Source organism: Pithys albifrons, chromosome 1 (assembly GCF_047495875.1).
Source record: "Pithys albifrons albifrons isolate INPA30051 chromosome 1, PitAlb_v1, whole genome shotgun sequence".
Lineage (NCBI taxonomy): Eukaryota > Metazoa > Chordata > Aves > Passeriformes > Thamnophilidae > Pithys > Pithys albifrons.
The window spans coordinates 120,943,252-120,959,612 of NC_092458.1; the positions used below are offsets into that span (position 1 = coordinate 120,943,252).

At 42.0% G+C, this 16,361-nt stretch overlaps 1 protein-coding gene across 7 annotated transcripts in view; it reads right to left on the bottom strand.

The window, feature by feature from the left end:
- Window positions 1-16,361, bottom strand: part of AGPAT3 (1-acylglycerol-3-phosphate O-acyltransferase 3) — a 90,162-nt gene that overhangs the window by 10,814 nt on the left and 62,987 nt on the right. For all 7 annotated transcript variants that reach the window (XM_071566095.1, XM_071566055.1, XM_071566085.1 and 4 more), the window contains 3 exons: window positions 6,048-6,274; window positions 1,520-1,689; window positions 1,161-1,322 (listed from right to left, as the gene is read on the bottom strand). In XM_071566095.1, coding sequence (XP_071422196.1) covers window positions 1,161-1,322; window positions 1,520-1,689; window positions 6,048-6,225 — 510 coding nt within the window. In that variant the 5' untranslated portion in view covers window positions 6,226-6,274. The remainder of the gene's footprint in view (window positions 1-1,160; window positions 1,323-1,519; window positions 1,690-6,047; window positions 6,275-16,361) is intronic.

Sequence of the window (16,361 nt, forward strand, 5' to 3'; positions counted from 1 at the left end):
CATGATTTAAATTACCAAGCAGGAAGGCTTGATTTAAATAATCAATGCTAACTACATTTTGCGCTTCTATTTTGTAGTTGTTTTCCCTAGAGACTAGTCCTTGGTTCTCAGTCGTAGAATCATTAAAATGTATAGGTTTGCAGATGAAGTTCAGTCTTGAGATTTTCTAATTGGGAGGGTTTTTTCTGTTTTTTTCCAACACTAATCAAGAGGATATGTTAAATATAGTTCACATTCATATATTCAAGCAATTAAGCAGCTTAAAATCCATTCTCCAGATTCTTACTTTTTCTATCTTTGTAATGGTAGAAAATCACAATGCATTCACAATGTTCTAGTAAGGATTAATGTTTCACTATTCATTTTAACAAGCTGTATTGGATAATATTGTAAAAATCAATTTAAATGCACAAAGAACCTCTTAAAATGTTTTATAAGCCAAATAATTGTACATTACCTGTGCTGCTATAAAAGCAAAATTGTATATTTATGAAAACGTTTGCATTCAAAGCTCTAAGAAAGTTAATAGGTTGATTATATCACAGTGTTGCTGCAGTGAAACCTTACAACATTGCACATAATGAAACAGAGATGTTTTACCTTTGACTTTAAAAAATGTCAAAATAAAATGGAAAAATGTAACTGCAAAAGCAGATATAAGTTTTCCATACATTCTCTTGGACACTTTTTGGGAAACCTGTAATTTTACAGATCAATGAACACACTAACAGGAATTTTCTATCAAAATCCATGGTCTGTGCATCCAAATTCATTCACTTCTCCAAAAAAGATTTCTTCATTTATGTGTCTTTCCAGCCTTCCCCAGAACATGTACCTTAATGTTATATAGATTTAGTAATCAAATATAGGCTTTTTTATAGTTAAAAATAAGTTCAGACAAAATCAACAAGTATTACACAAGCCTGATTTATAAATTATCGTTAAGCTTCTGAACTGTGTCCCAAATAACTTCTCCTACCAACAGGCAAAGGGAGAAACTTTCTACCACCATATCCCAAAAGACCTCCTGAAGCAGAGGATGGCTTTTCCCTGGCAACACATGGAAGTGAGCAGACCTCCTGACACATAAGGCCAAAGTACCACCACTGTCCCCATTTCACTTCTGGCAGTCAGTACTGGAGGAGGAGCTCAACACTTACCCACATGTATTCAGGATAATCAGACAAACGTTTTAACCCTTCAATAACTGTATCTCTGTCTTCTTCCCATTTCCTTTTGCAGAAAACAATCTCAAGGAAGTACCACGTCCAACCGATTAGGGGCACATATAGCAGCTCTCTCTTAGCAAGGACTTTGGAACTCTTGGAGAAAAAAACGAAAACAACAATCCAAAAATGTCATTTGTTGATTTGTACTATGAGATCAAATACTTTAAAGTTAAGATGATGAAGAGCTGATGGAGTTGTATATGGAAATTCAAATGCAAGAAACTCTATGTCTGTGTTTTAAATGGACCCATCACCCTGCAGGTGAAGGGGAAGCCCAAGGCCCCACATACCCCCAGCACTCCAAAGCGCTCTGTCATTGTCCAGCCACACAAGAAGTCGATTTCAAAGTTGTGATTCAAGATGATGATGACGTGTTCTTTCCCAAAGGTGTTCACCGTGGCCTCGTCTGAGAACAAGGTGCACTCTGTGCCTGACCACCATTCCAGCAGCATTACCAACTCTAACAAACATGGTGAAGATGGAGAGAGGTGTTAGGGGTGCCCCTCACAGAAAGCTTTTAGTCCCAATCATTTAGTCCCTTTTGATTCCCAGTACAGTCACCTTCTCAAACCAACCCAGGGGAGATGAAATGAAAGCTTGGATAGGTATAGACCAAATGACAGCAGTAGTTAAGGCACTAGACATATGCATTATATATAATTTTAGCAAGTTTGGGCATTGTATTATGAACACGAAATTTCACAATCACTGGGAAAAAAGCCCAAGAACTTTGTGCCTGAAAACAGACAGTGGAACTGTTGATTGCTCCACTAAATGAGCACAGTTTCTCCCAGGTGGAATACAAGTTATGCATAGATGTAGCCTAATGCTTTTACTCAACAAGAAATAAGCTTTATGGAGGTAAACAGACCAATAAAGCTTTTTTAAAGGGATGCAGTGCCATAGATCTTCTGTGATAGATTTTAATATTAGAACACAGAGCTGTAATCATTCTGCATTATGGTCATCAACACAGAGTCAGAAACAGCAGACAATGAAGATAATTTATCAAAATACCTGGGCAAAGACATGAATAATAAATTGTGTCTTTTACTGCAAAAGAGCCTTTTTCCCTCTCTTTCTTAAGTTTTCAGTATCATAGCACTCCACCATGAACATTTCCTTTGTTACCCAGCCTTATTTTCCACCTCTCCTTTTTAAATCTTAAAAACCCCTTCCACTTAAATTCAGCATGCCTTGACTGTAGTTGCTATGGTTAGCTTATTTCTCTCATTTCAGTACATCGAGGCAGATGGAAGACATTTCTCGTATCATGGGACAACTATAAAAAGTATGAGAATAGTTCATTCTCCCAGCAGGAAGACTTGCTTCCATGCAAACTGTAGTCATTGGTATTTCCTCATTTCAGTGAGATATGGATGCAATCATAGTCTGTTTGCACAAATATGGTTGTTAAAAAGTCCACCTCTTCCCACATTACTACAGCAAATTTGCAGGGTCAGATCTGGAAGGTGTCCCCTCAGTTCCCTACATCAGGTTCTGCCAGGAAGTATTTCAACTTCCCGTCGGGAGGACCTGGCTTTGCAAAACAGGGCAGTGCCTTCCTACACAAGGAATCAGTGGGATCAGACAGGGTCATCTATCCATACTGCTTAATAAGAGTGGGTCCCATTTTGCACTACATCAGAAAGAAGGCAAACAGTATTTAGGTGAGTGATAGCAAAAACCAATTCTGGTCTGCTAAAGATACAGAGCTTCTCTAGCACTAGTTTTTTTTCTTGTGACCACTCACTCATCCACCAGAATATTCTCCTGTATCATTTTCAACACTTCCACATTTGAAGGCATGACAAAGTTGTGCAACTTGCTGATCAAATGAGCTTAACCCTGGTCAACTGGAAATACAGCAGAGCAAAGACAGAATTATCTTGTTCATTTACACCAGCTAGAGGTTTCTACCATCATTTCCCAGCTTTGCCTCCTTTGTGATCACTTACTTTCCTTTCTCTGGTTACCCTGGCTCGAAAAAAGGGGAAAGAGGACAGGAGGAGTGTCCTCAGTTGAGAGCACCTTCCAAGCAAGTGGCCAGGGGAATGGAGTACTGGTACCAAACACAGGGTGGTACTCAGAGCAACTTTCCCTTTTTGTTGCTGTGTATGTACTCAGCAGGAACGTCTCCAGTACCTGCTACAGTTGCTTCATTTTCTCATCAGAAAATATAATAAACTGGATGTGTTTCTTCTTCAAAATTAGAAAAAAAAAAATCTGCAGGGGCAGGTGTGGATGCCTCTCTGCAGAGCATTTATTTTACCATTCTCTAAAATAGTAGAGGATTTGCCAGAGTTCATACTGAGAGGAGGGTTGATGAGCCAAAGAATGAAAATGAGGAAACAGATTGTCCTTTGCAAGCATACTGATAAATGATGTAATTATAACTGGGAGTGGGCTCATTTCCTTTTTTTTTGGTGTGTGGGTTACAGCTACTTTGCGTGGCACTGATCCTGCTGATGCTACAGCAAGCACATCCTTCTGAATGACGGGATGGGAATACTCACTCTGCCAAAGATATTTCCTGCACAGGGCAAGCAACATCTTGCTACAACCAGCTCCTGTGGCTGGGGTTTCCACACACCAAAGCCAGGTGCATTTGCAGCCTCACAAGCCACCCACAATCAAAGCAAACAAGAGGCACAGCACATTCCTCAGCTGAAAGTACCAACACTTGAGAGATGATTTTTGCAACTGGACTAAACTAAACACGCTGCACTTTCCAAAGGTGTGAGTCATCTGCAAGGATCTGCTGTGTGACAGAGTGAAGTACAGACTACCTGTCACGAAATGCAAAGGATTTATGTTGAGGCCAGAGCCCGACAGACTTTCTTCCCCATATGTCTGTCACGAGCACTGCACAGTCACTCTCCCTCCCCTTCAGAATCTGTGCTTTATGTATTTGGGAGGAGATACAATGAGAATAGAGCCTGGTTTTCAGTACACAGCCAGATACACAATCACCTGTGTATCCACCCCTGCACATTGATCCTCTCCCAGGTGGGCAGAGCAGCATCTCTTACAGACAGCTCTGACATGAACCTCTTCAGCCTAAAAGAATAAACAGCTTCGAGTAAGAGAGCAAAATGTAGCACCCAGGACAGAACACCAACCTGCAAGTTCCTTGCCAAAAGGCTTCCCCATAATGACATATAGCTCATTATGAATGGCAACTTTTGAGCTGCTGCATTTACATGGCTTATTAAATTGTTATAAATCACAATTGAAGTGCATATTCTGTCAACTCTTCCATTACAGGCCATCAGCAGTCTGCAATCCCACATAACATTTACATTAATTTTCACAGTTTAATTTCTCAGTTAATTTATCACAGGATATACACTGGGGGTTATTCTAGGTACAACCCAATTATCTATTCAGCTTCTGCAAATCTCTTTGAACAATAGTGTGGGATATTTCCAGTGTTAGAAGACATAAGATAACAGCATTTAAAATGTGATTTTTTTCATGCACAATGCTAACTTGTAGAAGCTTGAACCTACAAGACTTACAGGAACCAGCAGCTCACATCCTCTGAAACACAAGACTATTAGTGTAACAAAAGTTTTCAGCATAAGATCAGATTCTAGATTATTAAAAGGACATTAAGAAATTCTTGCAAGCAAATTAAATATGAAGAAACCCCATACACCCCCACTCCTCTCCAACTAGGCTAATTTTGAACTTTCTTCTAAGCTCTTCCCTTACAATACCTTTTCTACTGAGAGTTTGCCTGCCACTGTATTTAGATTTCCTTTCTCCTGTGCTTCTCAGGCAATATTCTCCACAGGCAGGACAAAAAGCACAGGAAGGACAAGGACAACAAGGTTAAAAAGAAAACAAACTAGATACTTTGGAGAGTTTTTGTTGCTAGTACTTCACATGATGACTTATGAGATGTGGGTGCCTGTCAGTGGACTGCTCAGCTGCAATTTCAATACTCACTTTGGTGACTCATTTGCCCAAAGTGGGAGTTGGATGCTGAGCTGAGCACTAAGGTAAGTGGCCGTGCATACTGGGAGGGGATGGAGAATGGAAACCGATTAGATGATTCACTGCTGAAACAGGAGGTGACATTTGGGCTAAGGAGCCTTCTAAACACTCATTTCAGAAATCAAAACCCTGCTAAGCTGTGTGAGGAGAAAAAAAAAACCATTCAGAGGGAGGAACTTTTGCAAAGCTCTGAAAGAGGAGAGCAAAGCAGTTGAACTTACTGTAGAGCTGACCCAGAAAAGAAGAGTGACAAATTGCTTACAAGGGAAGACCCTGGTATCAGGGATGGACACTAGAGTTTAAGAGGACTCTGAAGCTTCTCACACAGTTCACCTGCAGAGACCTCTACACTACAGACTCTAAGAAAGACCTCTCCCTCTGCAGACCATACAATCAACTTGGGCTCCTAAGTGCTCAACAGCCCATGTACTCAATATCTGAAGTGGTCCCAGAACTCTCCCTTCCCCATCACTCAGCACAGGCTCTGATGCTGGATGAAGATGGCATTGAGACAGAATCAGCAATTCTTATCAATCCATATAGGGTTGAGCATAGGGAAGAGCTTTACTTCTCACTTTTTTGAATGACAGAGTGGGAATATATATCAGTCCTTCTGCATAATTTCCCAGTATTTCAATAAAAATGGCTGTTTTGAACTGCTTTGAAAGAGTCAACCAACCTATCTCTCTCTCCCGTCTCTGTATGTATCCATATACACAAGTATATACTTTTTTTTTGTAATTTGTAAAGCAGAAAACAAGAAAACCCTCTCCCCTCCCCAGGCCCAGCCCTCACATCCCCTTCAGGCATACTCACGGCTCCAAAGGGAATAGGCAAGGCGACAGTTTACTCGGCGATAAAACTGCTTGTTTATGGGCCAGAGGACTAGCGTGCATAGTTGAATGAAGTTAATGATCAGTCCACTCACAACAAAGACGAACCCAATGAGGAGGTGAACTATGAACTGAGTCTTCAGGAAGGCAATGAAGCCCATGATAACCACTCAGAAGCGTGTGCAAGGGCCGTCACTCAGAATAACTGTCCTGAAAGAGAAAACAAACAAACGAGTCAAATGGAGAGTGGATTTACAAGCCCTGGAACAGTCCATGCAACTTCAGCAAGAGGAACCCAGCCCAACAAACACTCTGCTCTCCAAGCGTGCCTTCATTCAGGTCTTAATAAACTGGTGACTGTTCAAATCACTTCCAAAAATAAGAAGGAATCATTATTTATAATTTACAGCCCACCAACAAGATTATTGTTTGCTGAAGACAAATCTCACACCTCTCTTCAAAGATTATATAACTGGACTTAATGCTGAGAAGAACACAGAGCCCTGCAATCACAGAGAGCAGTTGAGCCCCGATGAGTAAACAAGCTGCACAGCAACTGCTGAGCCTTTAGGGGTGCTGTCCCTGAACTGCAACAGGAGCCTCAGCCCTGAGAAGATCAGGGCGGGTCACACAGACCATCAGTCGGGCAAACACTAAGGCACAAAAATGGAAATTAGCTATTCCCACATCCAAACACAATGCTGGAGAAGGTTTAAGAACTTCTCACTTTGTCAAGCCACAGTTCCACAAACAAATATACAAGTTAGTGTGGGAGAAAAAATAAAATAATGAAAAAGCCTCAGGTTATGTAGGAGTACAAACTTGATCTCTAAAGGGTTTTGATGCAGAATCTTGATTCCACTGAATTAGCCAGAGCATTTAATTCTGAGCATGTACCATATTTATACCATGTGCAGAAAGACTGGCAATGCCTGAATCAGCAGAAAGTCACAGGAACTCTTGCAGACAAGCCGGATTCACTACAAATCCTGTCAACGTAAAGTTTACTCAATAAAATGTATTTACCAAGCCACCACATTGAGTCTGTTCCCAACCCCATGTTATCTTGCACTGGCCTTTTTGACCTGTTGAATACTGGAAGTCCTACAACAAGGCAAACCAGGCTGTCAAACCACAGCCTCCAATTTTCATGTAAAACCCAAAAGAATGACCTTGATGTTCTGCCACAGCCAAAGCTTGCTAACAGTTTTCATGCTCAGCTTTTATAAGTGTTGCAAATGGCCAGATCAACCAGTAGATGGTAACAGATACTTCTGACTAGCCAAGCATCTGAAGGTGATGTGGATCTCATGTCCAAAAATAAAGTACATGCCGCTGTGAGGAATCAAACTATTTTCATTCACCACCTGCTTAGAGTATGCTGCTATTTATAAAACTCCACAGTAATTTCATTTGTGAAAGGTTGTTTTCTACCATCACTTCAGGAAATCAGGTACTGTCATTAAAGGCAGAGAGTGTCTAGCTTTTGCACAATTAACATCCATTTGCATCATTAGTATCCACCCATTTCAGAAGCACATTACAGAGGCAAAAAAAAATCCCAGTTTCAATACAGCCAGTATTATGCCCACTACAGAAAGCAAAGCAAGGAAAATTGAATAGTATTGGAGCTTATGATAAATAATATAAATCCTCCCAATGTTTTCCTGTAAGAATGAAAGAAACATTTCTTCCACTAATAAATTACATTCAGAACAGCTGTTTGGAAGCAGAGACTTCTGTTTAAAAGGAAACAAGTGAAGCCCTCCTTCTTCTTCCCTCCTCAAAAGGCTGCAGGGCAGAGTTGTCTTGTACAGCCAAAACACAGCACCAGTGTTCACACATTACTGTATAGGACCTGGCCATGGTGTTCAGTGACTCCCTAACACAGCAATGGGGCTCATTTATCTTTCCCACTGGTATGTTCTAATAAATACTGTCAAACATTAAACACCAAGGTCTTTGCTTCCAAAATCAGAGCCATTATTTTCATCTGGTTTATCTCAAAAGCCATTTCAAACAACCAAAGAAAGAACAATTCCCTCCAAATATTTTTCGAGTTCCTATTTGCCTTCTGTACAGTCATATGAAAGAAGCTTTGCTGATGTCTGTATCGGGTGTCAGACCATGCAAAGGTTGGACTCGATCTTGCAGGGTCTTCCAACTTAAATGATTCTGTCTATCATAGTCAGTAGACCAGTACTTACCGTCTTTCGACACACAGCTTAGCCAGTTTCAGACTAGGACACAAAATATATACAAACAATACAAGGAAAAATAGAAATGACAAGTATTATCCTCAAATAAAATAGTTTGGCTCTACTTCCACTGCCTCGTCATTTTGAGCAAAGTCTAGAGCACTCTGGCATTTGTCCTTAAATTAAGGACACCGTGGTACTAAAGACCCAAAAGGACACAGCCCTTTCTACATTGCAGCACACTGTTTCTCCAGCTTTGTTACACATGGAAAACAGGATTTATCAGTCCTGCACCAGCATCCTGACCCACATGGTGGTCACAATAGAAACATTAAGGTTGGAAAAATATCTCCAAGATCATTGAGTCCAACATTTGACTGATCACCACCTTGTCAACTAGACCAGAGCACTGAGTGCCACATCCAGTCATTTCTTGAACACTTCCAGGGATGGTAACTCCACCATCTTCCTGGGCAGCCCCTTACAAAGTCTAACAACCCCTTCCAGGAAGAAATTCCTCCTGATGGCCAACCTGAAAATCACCTGACACAGCCTGAGGCAGTTTCCTGGGAGAAGAGCCTGAACCCCACCTGGCTACAACCTCCTTTCAGGGAGTTGCAAAGAGCCATAAGATCGCTCCCGAGTCTCCTTTTTTAAGGACTAAACACCTCCAGTTCCCTCAGCTGCTCCTCAGAGGGCTCATTCTCCAGACTCTTCACCAGCTTCATTGCCCTTCTCTGGACTTGCTCCAGCACCTCAATGTGTTCCCTGAAGTGAGGGGCCCAGCAATGGGCACAGGACTCTAGGTGTGGCCTCACCAGTGCCAAGTTCAGGGGGAGGATTGGATCCCAGAGCTGTGTGACTGGCTGGTGACACAGCACACCTGGGCTCACTGCACCCCTGTGTGTCTGGGGACTGTGAGCCTGACCAACCCTACTACAGGGCAAAGAACAGCAGCCACAGCACAGCTGGTTCCTCTCCAGCACCTTCCTTGCACAGTGTTTGCCCAATTGCTCCATAAAGCACAGCTGGTTTACTTGCACCTCCTCTTAAAATGGACAATCATCAACTAAAATATGGGTTAGTCTTGTCTGATCCTTCCAGTTTCAGTGTTGGATATAGAACCTGCCGGTCTCCCTTTTGGCAATCCCTCACTTAATTGATTTGACTTTTAAGATAATTTGTTGTTAATCATAATCTAGGAATTCTTCAGTGTTCTACATTCCTGCCCATGTCAATCCTGCCAGGCAATTTAGGGACAGGGTGACAGGTAAAAGGTGGTCAGCAGCTGTTCTGTTGAATCCCATGGTCATGCTGGGGAAATCATTGTTTGCGGGAGTGAGGAGAAGCACCACTTCTGCATCTGACACATTGTGCTGGTTTAAAGCTAAATCAGCAGGAGAAATGAACCCAGCACAAAAGAGATTATAAGTCAGAGTTACACTTTAATAACAATATTACAATAAATGCAATGGCACAAAGAGAATTAGGTTTTAACCTGCAAAACCCAGAAGTGTAACCCAGCACCCTGGGCATCAACACAAAGGGGTTTGTAGCCTCTGTGCTGAACCCCACGTGGTTCCTCCAAGTCCAAAGTAAAAGGAAGCAAGAAACCTGTTGGTGCAGATGGTGGTCGCAGTGTGGTCGAGAGTGGTGGTCTCCTCCTGCTGCGGTTCTGGTCCTCCTCTGGATTCAAGGAGTGGTTCCCCAAGTCCCCAAACCCCCAAGATTATATCCCCTCAGATCCAGGTGGGACTGCCCAGTACCTCCCTCAGGTCAGAAAATTGCACAATGGGTGATCTCACTCTGTGAGTCAGGGGGAATTTTGAAGTCCTTGATGGCCCTTTAGCAGATATGACACCTCAGGCTGGGTGTGGAGGTGCTAACGACAGCCTGGAAGGGAGTTATCACAGCTCTTATCTCACAGGTGTCTTTCACACCCAGTTTACAACCTGAGGGGTTGGGTGTGCCCCGGGCTGCTGCTGCAAATGGTCCATTGTTAACAGTTCTTGGGAAATGGCACAGAGGGTTCAGAATACACAGCCTTTGGTCACAGCCACACAGCGGATAAACTGGTTCCAGCTTGCTGAACTAGGTATATATTAAGATCAGCTAAGTGAAGTGTCTAGGAAGTAAACATCTGTCCTAGTCTAATACAACAAGTCTTAGCACAATTAATTTTTTTCTCTTTTTTTAAGTCTACCCATGTCATCTGCATATTCAAAGACCTGCTGGTAGAATCATATTTTCTCCTTTCTTTTCCTACAATGCTTTGTAAGTTCACAACATTGACCTTCCAGCACAAAACCTCCATTTCCTCCTGCATAGCCACACTGAGAACTGTGGGACACTTCAGTACTCCCCCTGCTCTCACATCCTCACAAAGTCCCTCCTTTCACAGCCACACTGCCAGACAGCACCAGGGTAAATCCAGCTCAAACCAAAGAGCACTTTCATTGCCTTTTCGTGCGTGACCTCACAGGGCTGTTTGACTTTCATAAAGTCAGAGACCCCTCCCCACAGTATTGATCACAGGATCATAGAATCATTTGAGTTGGAACAAACCTTAAATATCATCCAGTTCCAACCCCCTCCTGCCATGGGCAGGGACACCTTCCACAAGACCAGGTTTCTCAGAGCCTCATCCAGCCTGGCCTTGGTCTTTTATATGCCCAGATGAAAAAGTTCTTAGCTCTTTGCTTTAGGGCTCCCTCATTTACTCATATACCTCTCAAGTAAAGGGCAAGGAGGCAGATGTCCTATGGCTTTCTTAGAGTGGTGGGTTGACCCTGTCTGGACTCCAGGTGCCCACAAAGGCAGTTCTACCACTCCCCTCCTCAGCTGGACAGAAGAGGGAAAATGTAACAAAAGGCTCATAGTGGAGATAAGGACAGGGAGAGATCATTCACTGGTTACCGCCATGGACAAAACAGACTTGGCTTGGGTAAAGAGATTAAAAACAAATCTTAAAACATCCTTCCCTCCACCCCTTCCTTTTTCTCAGGCTCAGCTTTACTCCTGATTTTCTCTGTTTTCTCCCACCAGCAGTGCAGGGGAATGGGGGCTTCATAACTAGTCTTGTCTGGTCCTTCCTTCTTAGGGGGAGGATTCCTCACACTCTTCTCCTGCTCCAGTATGGAGTCCCTCTCATGAGAGACATCCTCCATGAGTCCTTCTCACAGGAAGCAGTTCTTCACCATGGGTCCCTTCCATGGCGTGCAGTCCTTCAGGAACATGCTGCTCCAGCATGGCTCCCTCATGGGGCCACAAGTCCTGCTCCCAGCATAGTTTTTCCTGTGGGGGTCACAGCCTCCTTCAGGCATTCACCTGCTCTGGTGTGGGGTCCTCCACGGGCTGCAGGAGGATCTCTGCTCCACCATGGACCTCCATGGGCTACAGAGGCACAGCTGCATCACCATGGTCTTCACCGTGGGCTGCAGGGAAATTTCTGCTCCAGCATTTGGAGCACCTCCTCTCCTCCTCCTCCACTGGCCTCTGTGTCTGCAGAGCTGTTTCTCCCACATTTTCTCACTCCTCTGACTGCAATTGCTGTTGTGCAGTTCTTTCCCCTTTCCCCTTTATCCCAGAGGCACAGCCACTGTCACTGATGGGCTCAGCCTCAGCCAGTGGTGGGTCTGTCTTGGATTTGGGAACAGAGTTCTGTCCTGAGTCTCCACATGTCTGGTGTCCAAAAGACTTCTCTGAGCAGAAGTTGGAACACAACCTTTTCCATTTAGCCAGCTTTCTACATTGAAAGTCCTAAGGATGAAACTTCCCTGAGACTTCCTCTGCCAAAGGTTACTGGAATGTGCCACCAAGCTCAAAAGCCATTAGAAGGGATGACAGAGAAATGGGATTGCATCAGCCCCATTTCTTGATGAAAGCAGGTTTAAAAAGCCCCTGATGCACAACATGCACATTACAGCATTTCATGAAACACAGATATTTAATGAACTCAAAATTAAAAACGAAGCCATTAATCATTCTATAAGACAGTATATCCACTTTGAACTCCGGGTTCTAATTAATTCATTGTTGTCATGTGTGTACAATTCCACTGAAGTCCATCATGTTTGCATGAATATGAGCATGAAATTAGAAACTGCTCCACTGATTCTACTATTCCAACACAGTGAGAAATCATGTGTTTGACAACAACAATAACTGTGGCAGCCAGTACTTACACCTCTAAGGTTTTGCCTTCAGTTTTTCTGAGCATGCTTTTGCCATTTTCCAGCTGTTTCCACTCTGCCATACTTACCTCCACTTATGAAACAAATTACAGACATCTTTTACCCTGAATATCTTGGCCCCACCCAGAATTCTTCTATTTTTATCTACCTCCAAACAATTTTGCTAATTACAACACTGAGTTCTACCTTTTGCTATCATATTTTAAAATACTGTGTTTTTCAGGTGAAGTTTTGTAACCCTCCTTGATGTCTGTATAAACCTGGTAAACCCTGTTTATGAAGAAAGACTAATGATACTGTAAGTCAGAAGCAGTACATAGAAGGCATTTTGTTGCCCATATGGAGTTTCCTCACCATTTATCAGAATTCTACATTCAGTATTCTGCTCATTGATAATACACAAGGAAAACTAAAACCTGTTTTTCATTCAAAGTGAGATCAATGTGTTCCATAAGCTGCTTCATGAGTATGGGGAGAGATGCAACCAGCAGCAGCCTGGAGAAATGAAAATGCCCCTTCTCTCAGATTACTTTCTACCCTCCAAATTTCTCTGATGACCCAGCTCAGGCTGCTTCTCTTTCAAAACCACGAAAACCAGCAGCATAAGTGTCTATTCCCTCACCTCTCCCCATGAGATCAGAAAACACAGGAATACTAAGCAGCTTCCCAGCAGTCGAGGCAAAGATATGAAGAAAAGCTTCCAATGCCCCTGCCTACACCTGTTTGGCATATAAAAAAAAGTCCAGTTCCCAGTCTGGATATTGGAGCATCCTTCAGAAGTACCACATTGCCACAGGGGCAGCAGGTTATTTTCCTGCACAATCCAGGGATATACCACACAAAAATACATTGATCATCTTATGAGTTGTGCTCAGTGATTAGAAGTAATTACCTCAGTTACCTCTCAGAAATAATTTTTCTTTGCAGAATACACAATATTTTTCTAACTGAAAGATAGAAGTGCAGCGGTTACCCAACTTTTCAAAGTGAAATGATATATTTGTAGCCAATAACTCTGATACAGGAAAATATTCAGGAAGAAAATAGGTCATTAATAGTCATCCACTTCCTGCACTGTATCACATCTCCTTCTGGGATGAGGAATTTGGGAGCCTGACCCCTTTGATGCAGAAATCATTCAAAACCAGCAGAGAGTATTTACCCAGGGCTTTGCCCCAGACTTCAAAAAAAGCTACTTGAGGCCCCTGCCCAGTCTGCCATGGCACCACTAAAGCAGTCTCCACTCAGGCATGATTTATTTTAGAAGAACCACTGGCAAGCACAGCTGTCTAAGTAGGCTAGAAAACATAGCTTAGATCAACAGCAGTGAGTCAGTATAGCAAATAAGGCAATATGGTATAACAACAGCTTTAGTATCCATTTGAACAGTCTGTACTAGGGATTCTCCAGATAAGCTGTAAAAATATCTAGCTACTCAACTGCATCCCACACAGCATTACAAACTGTCTACTACAGACCCAGCCTTTCAAACTTAAGCATGGCAGAAAGATTATCTGAATTTCTCACACAGTATAGGTCTAATTTCCCTTCACATGCCTCAATGAGATCCAAGGTTGATTCAGAGTTCATTAAAAAATCCTGCTTGTAATCAATCTTTAAAATTGAAGTGTTCAGAAGAGAACCTTAAGCTAAACTGAGGTCACAAAGATGTAAATTTGTTTCAAATTCCAAGAACTGGGAATATGATCTCAAAAAGAAAAAAATTATTACTGAGTTACCATCACAAAATTAAATGAGAACTTACTCCTAAAATTTTGTCAGTCTTGGCTTTGAAACAGCACTACAGCCACCTTCCAGAAAAGGTCTAGAGTAAAAGATTACCACCACTACCTGCCTGAAATACATGAATTATTTCGGTCATGATCTAAAGTCCATCAAGTCATAGAAGTTTCCACTAGTGTCAATAATATCTGGAGACATCTTTGATGAGATTAGTGTATTTCCATCAAAGTAAAAGCCTTTTGCTTAACTCATCATGCTAGTGAGATATCAATACTTCAAGATAAAAAAAAAAGGAGGAAAAATAAGAGACATAAGCTGTTCACGTTGTCTTGACATTCATGATTATTTCACGGGCACACAGGATGAGAGGTACTGAAAAGTCCTTACATTTCCTCCTGCCACAGGTCAAGTGTAGGTGTTAACTCCAGGTGGGATGTGATGGTCACTCAGAACAGTGACAACCATACACATCCTCAACTAGTCCCTGTTCGTGCATCCTCCACTGCATAAATATTCAGTTTTATTATTAAAAGACTGCAAATTTACCAACTAAACTTCATAAAAATAGATTACAAAATGCAGGTGTGAATAGTTTTCAGGAGCCAGGGAGTGACCACGGAAAATCATCCCACCATCCCACAGATGCCAAGCCATGGCATAGTCTCTTGCTGGAGGGCCTTTATATGCCCAGAGCACCACCTGCCACAACCCCACAACTTATGGAGAACATCCATCAGAGTTCCACATTCTACTGGAACTTCAGCCTTGGGACTGCTTTTCAAAGTGTGGAACTACTGGGCCTCCACTCCTCCCTGCTTCTAAAACATGAGGCAGCTTCCTATAGGATTAAGGATGCTCTAAAAAAAATTAAAAACCAGAACAAAACAAAGCAAGATAATCACTTGCTCAACTTGTATTTTTGTAGATAGATTACCAGAGAATATAAAAAGCAGAGAAAAATGTTCCAACAACTCAATGGAACTCATAAGGGGAAAAAAAGAGCTCTTGATGCTACACATCATTGCACTTGGGGGGCAGTTTTCCCTCTTCCTGGCCCTAAATGCAGTGTTACTGACATGATTAAGTCTCCTCATGAGCTGCAGAGAGCACTGTGCTTATGCCACTGCCAGAGATGAAATTATAGTTCTTTAACTTGTTGCTACAGTATTTCAACTGAAAACACATGCAGTATTAAAATGGCTCCATTCCAAATTTGATTTCAACCATTTCCCTTTATTGTACTTGGCACATAAAAAACCAAGAGAGCGAGTGTGCACAAATTAAATTTCTGCTCAGCACACACCCTTAGTTAACTCTGCCTCTATTTGAACAAATGGGTTGAATAACCAAAATGAATTCTGTCTTGCTTAGAAATCCACTGGGTGGAAGACAACCACCACAAGGAAGCAGAACTGCTCGAAGAATTTCTCTCCCTGCAAGCACCTCTTAATCAACAAAGAAAACAATGACATTTTCATAAGGATGTTCTGTTCACAACAGGGAACCCAGAGGGATTCTGTCATGAGTTCCCTGGGTAAAACCAGCCCAGACAACTTGGATGTCATGGCTGAGTATCACCAAACCTGACATCATTTTTTCCCCACAGCCTCCCATACTTGCCAGACATCCCAGGGGTCTGCATTTGAGCTTTCCAGTGAAGTTATCCCACTACTTCAAAACTTGGTTGTGCTTGCAATTTGTTTGTGTTCCAGGAAGACAAACATTGCCTTATGGTTTAGTAAACTTAGGATAGCTTCTATTAGAATATGTCATTTGTAACTGCTTGTAGGTGTTTGTGTGCTGTTTCTCCCCTGGATACACACACTTGTCATCCTTCAGTCTGCAGTCTCACTCTTTTGTTTCAGTATAAACAACACAAAATTAATTTTCCCTAAAGCTATAATTACAAAGTCTTAATTGCGTATTAAATTTAGATTAGATAATAATTGCAAATTTGGCAAGTTTGTTTCATTTCTCATAGGTACAGATGGGTTTTGTGGGTATATGCATATTTACAGATACTTGTGAGAGCCCTTGTACAACCCAGCCTTAATAAATCTTGTCCTTAACTTGAATATTACTAATTACAAAGGTTTTCCCAACTGCAAGCATTTGAGCTCAAACTCTTTCTTTTACCTTCTTCCTATCAAGAGTGACAAAAAA